The sequence below is a fragment of the Oncorhynchus mykiss genome, chromosome 4, assembly GCF_013265735.2.
Source record: "Oncorhynchus mykiss isolate Arlee chromosome 4, USDA_OmykA_1.1, whole genome shotgun sequence".
NCBI lineage: Eukaryota > Metazoa > Chordata > Actinopteri > Salmoniformes > Salmonidae > Oncorhynchus > Oncorhynchus mykiss.
Genome location: NC_048568.1, coordinates 24,678,192 through 24,692,500, shown reverse-complemented (window position 1 = coordinate 24,692,500; position 14,309 = coordinate 24,678,192). Strand labels below are relative to the sequence as shown.

The window sequence follows — 14,309 nt, the reverse complement described above, 5'->3', positions numbered from 1 at the left end:
ACTCGTGTGTGTGTGTGTGTGTGTAAGGACACTACTCGTGTGTGTGTGTGTGTGTGTGTGTGTGTGTGTGTGTGTGTGTGTGTGTGTGTGTGTGTGTGTGTGTGTGTGTAAGGACACTACTCGTGTGTGTGTGTAAGGACACTACTCGTGTGTGTGTGTGTAAGGACACTACTCGTGTGTGTGTGTGTGTGTAAGGACACTACTCGTGTGTGTGTAAGGACACTACTCGTGTGTGTGTAAGGACACTACTCGTGTGTGTGTGTGTGTAAGGACACTACTCGTGTGTGTGTGTGTGTGTGTAAGGACACTACTCATGTGTGTGTAAGGACACTACTCATGTGTGTGTGTAAGGACACTACTCGTGTGTGTGTGTGTGTGTGTGTAAGGACACTACTCGTGTGTGTGTGTGTGTGTGTGTGTGTGTGTAAGGACACTACTCATGTGTGTGTAAGGACACTACTCGTGTGTGTGTGTAAGGACACTACTCGTGTGTGTGTGTGTGTGTGTAAGGACACTACTCGTGTGTGTGTGTGTGTAAGGACACTACTCATGTGTGTGTGTGTAAGGACACTACTCATGTGTGTGTGTGTAAGGACACTACTCATGTGTGTGTGTAAGGACACTTCTCATGCGTGTGTAGTGTGTTGTTTTGTCTACATACAAACCTGTATTCAGAGTACATAATGCTGTGCAATGTTTTGCATGGAAAATGTTATGGAAAATCAACTCAGTTCATTTTCAGGTTAGAAATATTTGCAATGATTCAAAAATTCTGAACATCCTTATAGTTTATGCACTGGTGATGGTAGACAATGTTTCTGTTGATAACTGGGTAGAAGGGTACGTACATCACGTACAGTATATAATAGCATATGAAGTTGGGCAAATGGTTAGGAAATGGAAACCAGAGGATGGGATCAAACATGAGAGATTTCTGGGTAATTTTTGAGGTAACAGAGAACAGAGCTCATTCTAACATCCCACTCTCCATACCTCAGATATGACCTGACAACAGAACAACTCAACAAGAAACACACAGAGCTAACACAGAGGGGAGGAGAGAAACACACAGAGCTATCACAAAGGAGAGGAGAGAAACACACAGAGCTAACACAGAGGGGAGGAGAGAAACACACATAGCTATCACAGAGGAGAGGAGAGAAACACACAGAGCTAACACAGAGGGGAGGACAGAAACACACAGAGCTAACACAGAGGAGAGAAACACACAGAGCTAACACAGAAGAGAGGAGAGAAACACACAGAACTAACAAACACAGAGGGGAGGAGAGAAACACACAGAGCTAACACAGAGGAGAGGAGAGAAACACACAGAGCTAACACAGAGGAGAGGAGAGAAACACACAGAGCTAACAAAGACAGAGGGGAGGAGAGAAACACACAGAGCTAACAAACACAGAGGGAAGGAGAGAAACACACAGAGCTAACACAGAGGAGAGGAGAGAAACACACAGAGCTAACACAGAGGGGAGGAGAGAAACACACAGAGCTAACAAACACAGAGGGGAGCAGAGAAACACACAGAGCTAACAAACACAGAGGAGAGGAGAGAAACACACAGAGCTAACACAGAGGAGAGGAGAGAAACACAGAGCTAACACGGAGGAGAGGAGGGAAACACAGAGCTAACACAGAGGAGAGGAGAGAAACACACAGAGCTAACAAACACAGAGGAGAGGAGAGGAACACAGAGCTAACACAGAGGAGAGGAGAGGAACACAGAGCTAACACAGAGGAGAGGAGGGAAACACACAGAGCTAACAAACACAGAGGAGAGGAGGGAAACACACAGAGCTAACAAACACAGAGGAGAGGAGGGAAACACAGAGCTAACACAGAGGAGAGGAGGGAAACACACAGAGCTAACACAGAGGAGAGGAGGGAAACACACAGAGCTAACAAACACAGAGGAGAGGAGGGAAACACACAGAGCTAACAAACACAGAGGAGAGGAGGGAAACACACAGAGCTAACAAAGACAGAGGGGAGGAGGGAAACACAGAGCTAACAAACACAAACACAAAGGGGAGGAGAGAAACACACAGAGCTAACACAGAGGGGAGGAGGGAAACACAGAGCTAACAAACACAAACACAGAGGGAAGGAGAGAAACACACAGAGCTAACACAGAGGGAGGAGAGAAACACACAGAGCTAACACAGAGGGGAGGAGAGAAACACACAGAGGAGAGGAGAGAAGGGAAACACACAGAGCTAACAAACACAGAGGAGAGGAGGGAAACACAGAGCTAACACAGAGGAGAGGAGGGAAACACAGAGCTAACACAGAGGAGAGGAATAATAAAGATGGAGAGAGGGGGGGCGCTACAGAGAGAAAACGAGAGGGAGAAGGGGGAGAGAGAGGAGAAAGAGAAAGAAATGAGAGCGAATGAGAAAAAGAAAAAAACTAGAGTCCATACATGTATTTATGGAAAAAATAATTAGTGAAATTGTATAAGCATGTTTAAAATATTTCTGTTAACTACCCTGTGGGAGTGAGGGAACATAGCTAAAACAAGACCACACACACACAAGGTCCATTATCAGACTAGCATTAGCGCGCGTTAATGTAAATGGTGTAAAATGGCTAGCTAGTTAACCTTGTAGAGCAAGAGTAACAACTGCTTCAAGGGCCAAGGCTCTTGTGGAGTGATAGGTAACAATGCTTTGTGGGAGACCGAGGGTCCCTGGTTTGAGCCCAGGTTGGGGCGAGGAGAGGGACAGAAGCATCAATGTTACATTAGCATGTTTCTGATTAGCACAGAGAAGATTAACCAGACTCAAGTGAAGACCAATTAATTTATCAAGAAGACAATAGCTAAATCGAGTTAACGTTGAAGCATTTTCCCTGTATACACTGTAATAGGGGAGTCAGCCATGCTAATGTCCTCTTAGTGCTCCGCTAGGCTATCTATTCTTTCCTGCAGTGAATCTGTTATTCTCCTGGGCCTGGGAAGAGAAGGTCAGGGTTAGTGTTCAAAGGGGAAGTTATTAGTCTGAAACAGTCAAACAAAACAGTCTGTTTGGACAGAAATAACCTGCTCACACTACTTCATTCAGCCCGTCTTCAAACTCCTAGCTCAGTTCAGCATCAGTGTTGGAGGTTTCCAGAACAATATTTTCTTAGCTGGTGCTGGTGGATTTAACAAAAATGATTGGTGGGTTTAACTTAAATTAGTGATGGGTTTAAGTTAAATTAGTGATGGGCTTAAGTTAAATTAGTGATGGGCTTAAGTTAAATTAGTGATGGGCTTAAGTTAAATTAGTGATGGGCTTAAGTTAAATTAGTGATGGGTTTAATTTAAATTAGTGATGGGCTTAAGTTAAATTAGTGATGGGCTTAAGTTAAATTAGTGATGGGCTTAAGTTAAATTAGTGATGGGCTTAAGTTAAATTAGTGATGGGTTTAATTTAAATTAGTGATGGGCTTAAGTTAAATTAGTGATGGGTTTAAGTTAAATTAGTGATGGGCTTAAGTTAAATTAGTGATGGGTTTAAGTTAAATTAGTGATGGGTTTAACTTAAATTATTGGTGGGTTTAACTGAGCAACCTTTGTGTGAACAGGTTCGGATATAGCCTACCACACTTTGGCATTACCTTGGAGAACTGTGCATTTATCCATTTGGTGAAGGTTTTCTTCTGTACTGCATCGTGCTCATCTGTGAAAGAGAGGAGAGAAAAAGAGACACGGTGAGAAACAGACCTTATTTTTAGTTCCAACCAGAACAAAACATCATGTTGGACCGGTCACTATTCCAACAGGAAAACAGGACAGATAGGTCTGCAACATCAGTCAGCAGAGAGCACATGCAGATCAATTGTGCCTCCATTTGAGAACCCCAACTCTGAGACTAGACTCACTGACATGTTATTAGGTGTACCTGCAGGTCTTTGAAACCAGACTAAAAGTCCCATTGTGAGGTGATTGCTGCACTATTTGTGCCAGAGATGAGACCACTAGGAGCTGGATAGAAGATTGATGTAAAGATAATGACCATGTAACCTCCTAAAAGGTTGGGAACAAAACAACATGTCAGTCTGGAGAGACAGAGATCCAGAAAGGTGAGACTGTAACGTCAGAACTCCGAAATAACACTCACGCAATCAGTCACACACACACACACACTCACACACCTCTGCAGAGGAAAAAGCTAAAGCTACATGAAGTTACACACTCACACATCAACTATTTGTAATAACTCCCAAGTGACTCAGTACATCAGAACAAATATTTCACATTCTATTCCTTCTTTCCTCCCCATCTCTCTTGTCTTCTGTTCTCTCCAGCAGGGTTTCTAATAAGGTCTCATTGTGTAGAAGGCAGTAGGTCAGGTTTCTAATAAGGCCTCGTTGTGTAGAAGGCATTAGGTCAGGTTTCTAATAAGGTCTCATTGTGTAGATGGCAGTAGGTCAGGTTTCTAATAAGGCCTCGTTGTGTAGAAGGCAGTAGGTCAGGTTTCTAATAAGGTCTCATTGTGTAGAAGGCAGTAGGTCAGATTTCTAATAAGGTCTCATTGTGTAGATGGCAGTAGGTCAGGTTTCTAATAAGGTCTCATTGTGTAGATGGCAGTAGGTCAGATTTCTAATAAGGTCTCATTGTGTAGAAGGCAGTAGGTCAGGTTTCTAATAAGGTCTCATTGTGTAGATGGCAGTAGGTCAGGTTTCTAATAAGGCCTCGTTGTGTAGAAGGCAGTAGGTCAGGTTTCTAATAAGGTCTCATTGTGTAGAAGGCAGTAGGTCAGATTTCTAATAAGGTCTCATTGTGTAGAAGGCATTAGGTCAGGTTTCTAATAAGGTCTCATTGTGTAGATGGCAGTAGGTCAGGTTTCTAATAAGGCCTCGTTGTGTAGATGGCAGTAGGTCAGGTTTTTAATAAGGTCTCATTGTGTAGATGGCAGTAGGTCAGGTTTCTAATAAGGCCTCGTTGTGTAGATGGCAGTAGGTCAGGTTTCTAATAAGGTCTCATTGTGTAGATGGCAGTAGGTCAGGTTTCTAATAAGGTCTCATTGTGTAGATGGCAGTAGGTCAGGTTTCTAATAAGGTCTCATTGTGTAGATGGCAGTAGGTCAGGTTTCTAATAAGGTCTCATTGTGTAGATGGCAGTAGGTCAGGTTTCTAATAAGGTCTCATTGTGTAGATGGCAGTAGGTCAGGTTTCTAATAAGGTCTCATTGTGTAGATGGCAGTAGGTCAGGTTTCTAATAAGGTCTCATTGTGTAGATGGCAGTAGGTCAGGTTTCTAATAAGGTCTCATTGTGTAGATGGCAGTAGGTCAGGTTTCTAATAAGGTCTCATTGTGTAGATGGCAGTAGGTCAGGTTTCTAATAAGGTCTCATTGTGTAGATGGCAGTAGGTCAGGTTTCTAATAAGGTCTCATTGTGTAGATGGCAGTAGGTCAGGTTTTTAATAAGGTCTCATTGTGTAGAAGGGGAAACAATGTATTCAACTGAAATGTGTCTTCCGCATTTAACCCAACCCCTCTGATTCAGAGAGGTGCGGGGGGGGGGCTGCTATAATCAACATCCACGTCTTCGGCGCCTGGGGAACAGGGGCAGAACGACAGATTTTTACCTTGTCAGCACAGGGATTCAATCCAGCAACCTTTGAGTTACTGGCCCAACGTTCTAACCACTAAGCTAACTGCCTGCCTGTCAGTTCTCATTGTGTAGTTGTACAAGCAGTATGTCAGGTTATTTTACTTGTTTAATGACTATATTATGTAGTTCCATCCCTACAACCTCAGGGGTCTCTCAACTGTCAACCACAGTGGCACTCAGCTAAAATACGCCCACTACTGTCATAGTCCGCTTCCCTGATCTGTCAGTTAAGTTGGTTCTATCCCACACCTGTCAGTCAGCTGAAAGTTATATTTCAATATAAGCCCCTCATTGAGCTGTCAGTCGTTTCTCAATAATGACCACCACAGGCTGTCTGTCAGAGGAGTTCATTCAACTCAGCTTCTGTCTGTCTGTCTGTCTGTCTGGTCTGTCTGGTCTGGTCTGTCTGGTCGGTCTGGTCGGTCTGGTCTGGTCTGTCTGTCTGTGAGAGAAGACACCCCAGGCACATCAATGTATTTTGGGTGTTAAACAACATCCATGTATTTGGGGGGAGGAGGAGAACACCAGAGGTCAAAGATTATGATCACCAGCCAGAAGGGTCGGCAACTCCTTTGTTCAAGATGTGTGGACTGTGTGTGAGCACCGCTGGCTCACAGAGCAGGGGTATAAAGACAGGAATGTGCCTCAGGGAGGTGACTAGGGGAAGAGTGAGATGGGCGCGAGGGTGAGAGGACAGGGGCTAGGGGAGTGGTGACAGGGTGAGAGGGCAGGGGCTAGTGGGAGGATGAGAGGGTGAGAGGACAGGGGCTAGGGGGAGGATGAGAGGGTGAGAGGACAGGGGCTAGGGGGAGGATGAGAGGGTGAGAGGTCAGGGAATAGGGGAAGGGTGAGACGATAAGAGGACAGGGGCTAGGGGGAGGATGAGAGGGTGAGAGGACAGGGGCTAGGGGGAGGATGAGAGGGTGAGAGGTCAGGGACTAGGGGAATGGTGAGAGGACAGGGACTAGGGGGAGGATGAGAGGGTGAGAGGACTTCCTTCGACCAGTTGCGCACACTCTGACAACGTCCGGATTAGTGTCCCACTCCTTGAAAGTGGCAGCGCTAGCCTTTAGCTCAGTGCGGACGTTACCTGTAATCCATGGCTTCTGGTTGGGATATGTACGTACGATGAAGCCGATGACTGAGGTGGTAACAGATGTAGCCTAGTTCTTCTGAAATAGGCTACATTTTCTTTATATCATGTTTCATAGACCTGTCTAAAATAAATAATGGATTGATTGTGATGGTGTAGGCTATATTAAATAGATGTATTTGACTTTTTCAAATGTAGCTGTTCAAAAGGTCTGATACAGTGGCTTGCAGGCTATGCGTGGAAGCCAGGAGATGCTAAATGTGTTTATTTTAGTGGTAAATTACCATGAGACCGGCGGTTATTTGCATGACAATCACAGGCTGACAAAATTTCCTCACCGCAGTAAAATTCCGCATGACCATTGAGTCACGGTTATCTCCTCTTATGCTCTCTGGACATGTGTTGGTAGTGTCATGATGCTGGCCTGGGGGTAGGTTTATGACAGTCATAAATACCTCTCCCCCTTTATTCCTCTCTCTACCCTACTTATGTGACTATTGAAAATCCCTTGGTTAACATGGAGATTCTGGGAACACCATACACCAACCAGTTGAACATATGTGTTGGTACTTAATGAATATGATGTCAGTTTGGTTGTCATCTGAGACATTCTCATCAATGATAGGATGACATAAACTGTATAGTGGAAAGTCTACACATTATAGTTATCAGATTCACATGGAATTGTTGTTCAATTTAAATGTTTGAATATGAAATTATTTCTGAGGGGATGAAATGTGATTTTAGCTTCTAAAATGTGAGAATTGGGTTTTCATGAGTGAATTAGGCCCGAATCAGTGGCCCACCCACGGGAACAGACATTGGTTATAAACTATGAAACACGCCCTCCTCTCCCTTCCTATATAAAGCCTTGACGACAATTTAACTTCCGGTACAGGGGACATTAAGGCAACGGCCTTGATGTCAGAAGCGTTCAGATAACTACAGAGCAAAGCCAATCTCAGCTACCTAACGAAATTAGCATTGAAGTCCCACGTGAAGAGGACGGTCGACACGTCGAATATGATGAATTTCAACAATGCCAGCCAGAATATAGCATGAGCATATAAGCATGGCAACGGGGTATGAACTTTGAACTCTGATTCACTCCAGCCGCCAAGCGTAGACTGGGAAAGGACAGACAGAGTATACCGTCTACCAAAACAACGACGTTACTACAATGTATCCAATTTACCAAGAGATACATTCTTCCGAGGACAGGAAGATCTCTGTTGGCCAACCCGACCAGCATCTACGACCAGCCTATTGAAGCGAGTAAATATTCATTGCATTTTCCTTTTCCAAATGGGCGGTAATTTAGAATGCATAAGATCCTGTATTTACGATAGAGTAGCTGCCTACTGACCGATAGAGACATCCCTTCTCCCTTTGTTCTTCAGTCTTCCCGCTCTTTCACTCAAACCCAACCCCCATTCTTTGTGTAACCAGCTGTCATATCTGTTCCGTCCGCTAGGGACGTTTTCCTTTATGACATAATTTGTAATCAGGGTATGATTAATTCTGTGTGATTAGTTAGGTATTTCGTAAATAAATTATTAAACTCAATTTTCAGATTTTGAAAATATGCTTTACAGCCAAAGCAAGACAAGCATTTGTGTAAGTTTATCGATAGCCTAGCATAGCATTATGCCTAGCTAGCAGCAGGCAATCTGGTCACAAAAATCAGCAAAACAATCAAATTAAATTGTTTACCTTTGATGAGCTTCGGATGTTTTCACTCACGAGACTCCCAGTTAGATAGCAAATGTTCCTTTTTTCCAAAAATATTATTTTTTTAGCCAAAAATAGCTCTTTTAGTTCTTTTGGCTGAGAAAACGACCGGAAATTGCGGTCACGACAACGCAGAAAAATATTCCAAATTAGCTCCATAATATCGACAGAAACATGGCAAACGTTGTTTATAATCAATCCTCAAGGTGTTTTTCAAATATCTATTCGATAATATATAAACCGGGACAGAGCTTTTTTCAGTAAGACCGGGTGGAAAAATGGCTACCTCTGTCTTTTGCGCGAGAAATACACAAATGAGCCATCAGATGGACACTGACGCAATGTTGTCGCTCAGGCTCATTTTTTTTAAAAAGCCTGAAACTATGTATTGTGATACTAGACACATTAAGGAAGCCATAGAAATAGGAATCTCGCTGATATCCCATTCACTGCTCAATAGGGAAGCATAGGAAGGGACTCTTATTTAGAAGCCGCTGCGTTCCTGATTGGATTTTTCTCATTCTTTTGCCTGCAATATCAGTTCTGTTATACTCACAGACAATACCTTTACAGTTTTGGAAACTTTAGAGTGTTTTCTATCCTAAGCTGTCAATTATATGCATATTCTATTTTCTGGTCCTGAAAAATAGCCCATTTACTTTGGGAATGTTATTTAAAAAAAAAAAAAAAAAATGACCCCTAGATTCAACAAGTTAAGAGTTTATTCAGAAGATAACTGCTCTATAAATATTATTTTGTGGTGCCCCGACTTTCTAGTTAATTACATGAGGAGCTCAATCAGGTGATATTAATTACAGAGAACGGATTTTATAGAATAGCATGTCATATCACTTAATCCGGCATAGCCAAAGACACGACAGTAGTAACCAACTCTCATTAGGACCATCAGGTCCTAATGGCCTGGTACCCAAGGCTCTATTGTCCCTCCATCAGGTCCTAATGGCCTGGTACTCAGGGCTCTATTGTCCCTCTAACCACTGACATCAACGTAAATGCAATGGGAAAATCACATCAAACACTTATCATCAAAACAGTATCGTGCTCTTAAAACTCACCTCACTGTGATTGATCAATTTGAAGAAAGAAGTTCAACAACAGATTGAAACGGAGTGGAAAACATGGTTGTTGTGGATGTTGTTTCAAAGCCTAACACAATGAAATGGACAGTGCTTTCTAAAGTGACGTTATTTCAAAAACACCCTTACACATAGGCCTATATAAGAGCCCAAGCCTGGAAAAATAAGGGAATTAAACTAATGATAGTGTCGTTATACAATACATAGCCTACCTACATGTCTTTTCCCCCTGTCCTTGTTCCTGCCCATTTGACAATGGACCATTCTAAATCAAAACACATTTTATATATTAGTAAAGACGAGGTTAAATTGAGAATAGTCTGATGGGTGAAAATCAGTTGATGAGAGAACAGCTGTGCAGCCTGAGGCAAGGAACAGAGCACAAGCTTTTTCTGCTTCTTTCTCAAATCAATAGCAGATAGTCGCTCCATGCAGCCCATATATGTTTTGATTTCTAAGATATTCTAAGGTTTGTTTCATTCACAAATAAAGTTGCCAAATAACTATATATCTAGCATACAAGACCTGTTTCAAATGATCCCTTTTACGTTCAACATGGCCACGTCATAGCACACACGCTTCGGAATGGTAAAAATATCCTTTCTATTTTATTAAGCTAAGTTCAATTATATTCTTCTTACTATTAAATCATATAATATCAAGGGACGCATATCTTGTCAGCTAAATGAACTAGCGTACAGCCTATGGCAGGGAGCATAGCCAGATAACTGTTCTTCTGCATGACAATAACCGTCTGACAAAATGTAATGACTGCCACAGCCCAAATCTGTCCACCTAGAAATGAGCTATATACCTGCTATTGAATGGATGTGGGGCAGCTGAGCAGTGTGTATTAATCAAACACTCCCGTTGGAGTATGCATCAGTCATCATATTACACACACTCCCTCTAACATATACACACTAGTATACAATTGGACACTAAACCAGTGAAACCAGACTGATGGTAAGAACACACACACGGCTATCCACTCTGAGAGGAAAGGCCTTCTTCCAATCTGCCTGCCAGTGAAACAGGAAGTAGTGATTACATCAGGAAGACAAGTCCCACAGGACTCCTCTTACAGCTCACTGATCTGATAGCTAATGACCCAAAGCACTGCAGGGAACACACACGCAGAGGTGGGGACTGGGGACGGTCTTCTCACACACACACACACACACACACACACACACACACACACACACACACACACACACACACACACACACACACACCTCTGCAGAGGAAAAAGCTAAAGCTACATGAAGTTACACACTCACACATCAACTAACACACAACACACAGTTTAGAAAAGTAATCTCAGAGAGGCCCGCTCCTGAGCTCCCATCAGCAGCAAATATTAATTTAAAAAGGGAAATGAAGGTGTTCATGCAAAAAATATATTGTCCCGAATCGCATCAAATCGTTACCCTAATCAAAACTAATTGCACCGATTTGTTTCAAACTAAAACATATCGTCCCTGTACCGTATCAAAGCCCTTGTATCTAGATTAGAGGTCGACCGATTGGAGGACCAAAAAAAGCCGATACCGATTAAATCGGCCAATTTTTTTATTTGTAATAATGACAATTACAACAATACTGAATTAACACTTATTTTAACTTAATATAAAACATCAATACAATCCATTTAGCCTCAAATAAATAATGAAACATGTTCAATTTGGTTTAAATAATGCAAAAACAAAGTGTTGGAGAAGAAAGTAATGTGTGCCATATAAAAAAGCTAACGTTTAAGTTCCTTGATCAGAACATGAGAACATATGAAAGTTGGTGGTTCCTTTTAACATGAGACTTCAATATTCCAAGGTAAGAGGTTTTAGGTTGTAGTTAATGTAGTATTTATAGGACTATTTCTCTCTATACCATTTGTATTTCATATACCTTTGACTATTGGATGTTCTTATAGGCACTATAATATTGCCAGTGTAACAGTATAGCTTCTGTCCCCCTCCTCGCCCCTACCTGGGCTCGAACCAGGAACACAACAGCCACACTCGAAGCATCGTTACCCATCTCTCCACAAAAGCCGCGGCCCTTGCAGCGCAAGGGGAATAACTACTCCAAATCTAAAAGCGAGTGACGTTTGAAACAGTATTAGCGCACACCCAGCTAACTAGCTAGCCATTTCACATTGGTTACACCAGCCATTAGGCTGATAGGCTTGAAGTCATAAACAGCGCTGTCCTTGCGAAGAGCTGCTGGCAAAACACACAAAAGTGCTGTTTGAATGAATGATTACGGGCCTGCTGCTTCTCAGTCAGACTGTTCTATCAAATCAGACTTAATTATAACATAATAACACACAGAAATACGAGCCTTTGGTCATTAATATGATCGAATCCGGAAACTATCATTTCGAAAACAAAACGTTTATTATTTCAGTGAAATACGGAACCTTCCGGTATTTTATCTAGCGGGTGGCATCCCTAAGTCTAAATATTCTTGTTACATTGCACAACCTTCAATGTTATGTCATAATTACGTAAAAATCTGGCAAATTAGTTCGCAATGAGCCAGGCGGCCCAAACTTGCATATACCCTGACTCTGCGTGCAATGAACGCAAGCGAAATGACACAATTTCACCTGGTTAATATTGCCTGCTAAACTGGATTAGTAGTTATAACTAGTGATTATGATTGATTGTTTTTTATAAGATAAGTTTAATGCTAGCTAGCAATTTACCTTGGCTTCTACTGCATTCGCGTAACAGGCAGGCTACTCGTGGAGTGCAATGGTTAGAGCGTTGGACTAGTTAACTGTGCGGTTGCAAGATTGGAACCCCTGAGCTGACAAGGTGAAAATCTGTCGTTCTGCCCCTGAACAAGGCAGTTAACCCACAGTTCCTAGGCAGTCATAGAAAATAAGAATGTGTTCTTAACGGACTTGCCTAGTTAAATAAATTTGCAAATAAATTCATAAAAAATCCTACAATGTGATTTTGTGAATTTTTTTTCTCATTTTGTCTGTCATAGTTGAAGTGTACCTATGATGAAAATTACAGGCCTCTCTCATATTTTTAAGTGGGAGAACTTGCACAATTGGTGGCTGACTAAATACTTTTTTGCCCCACTGTAGTTTCCATGGCAGCAACACTCACATCAACACAAGGAGCCCTGGGAACAGGGAAAACAGAGAGGACATAATTTCTGATGATTCCTTCTTTATCTCACTGTAGGTTAAGCACAGCCAGGACTGTTTTAGACCAGAGGGAATTCCATCAACAACCTGAAATGTGTCTACAGTAGTGCTGTCAGAGCTAATCAGTTAACTCAAGTTAACATTTTGTAATTTTAGTGTTGAAAGGTATTCAAAATACACTGCAAACATCCTAGATCCATAATCTATCAAACTAAACATAGCAATGTGAGGTCAAAACAAGTTGACATTGAGGTTAAAGAACGTGTGCTTTATCGATTTAACAGATTTGACTTATCGTTACTTTGGGCAAAATCAAGACGGCAAATATTTCTGTAATGCTTTTTGTATAAAAATCTTTAAATTACAGCTCCATTTGAGCAAATTCTGAATTTGCGATGAATCATGATTAATCACAGCAAATCTTGCAATGAACTTGATCAAATGTTTTAATTGTTTGACAGCACTAGCCAATAGACTAAACAGTGTAGGCAACTTTTTGTATGAGGTTTAGTGGCATTTGAACCATTTAAGGCTTTCAGTACAGTTCAGTGTAAATTATATGCTTCTCCCAGGTCTTGTGTCATTGGGCACTAAACCAGTCCCTTGTGTCTAAGCCGAGAAGAGAAACCCTTTCTAACAGAAGACTACGTCATAAAAGGTACCGTCCCTCCCGGGTAAACTTCACCTTGTAAAGTTTTAAAAACAACACAGCTGTTAGGACATCTATCCATCAGTCTAGCTCCACCCCTGACCTGACCTGTGTACAATTGACCCTAACAGAGGGCTCAATGGGTGGTATGCCCCATGTATGCCCAACAACCACATACAACGCTGACGCAGACGAGCACAAAGAACGCTCGCACACGCACACTGCATCTGCATATAAGATGTTATTGTTTAACTAACTATCAATCATTGTTTGCACGGACAAATGATAATGCACTATGCACGGACTCTTCAATCGATACCTCAGTACATCATCCACACACAGACACACAAACATACAGACACACAAACATACAGACACACAAACATACAGACACACAAACATACAGACACACACGCACCCCTTGTCCCCCTGTTCACAGCTCAACGGTGTTATATTTTGACTTTGTGGGACGTGTGGAATGTATAGCATTCCCATCATTTCCCACGCATTCCACCCCCACCAACCAGACACTTGCCCAAGCTTGCCCGACCCAGAACTGTCGATGCTCCGCTGCCGGGATTGGGGAATTTGTGGGGAAAACACTCCTTGTGTCCGGGAAGATTAACCGATATCCCCACTTAGTCCTTTTCAAAAACACCCCCGTGTGTGTAGATGAGGAGGTAGGTATGGTGTAATTTACAGGTGAGAAGGTTTCTCCTGACACACAGCAGAATGAGAAACTCTCTGGCTGCTGAAAGTATTCCATCTCAAAACCACAGAAGCAACAACTGACTATGTTAAAAATACAGTTGGAAGTTTACATACACCTTAGGGAAATACATTTAAACTCAGTAAAAATTCCCTGTCTTAGGTCAGTTAGGATAACCACTTTATTTTAAGAATGTGAAATGTCAGAATAATAGTAGAGAATGATTTATTTCAGCTTTTATTTCTTT

The 14,309-nt window shown here is 42.1% G+C and overlaps 1 protein-coding gene across 6 annotated transcripts in view; it reads right to left on the bottom strand.

Moving 5' to 3' along the window:
* The window catches only part of utrn (utrophin), a 341,113-nt gene that overhangs the window by 296,637 nt on the left and 30,167 nt on the right, over positions 1-14,309 (bottom strand). For all 6 annotated transcript variants that reach the window (XM_036975991.1, XM_036975995.1, XM_036975989.1 and 3 more), the window contains one exon: positions 3,619-3,680. In XM_036975991.1, coding sequence (XP_036831886.1) covers positions 3,619-3,680 — 62 coding nt within the window. The remainder of the gene's footprint in view (positions 1-3,618; positions 3,681-14,309) is intronic.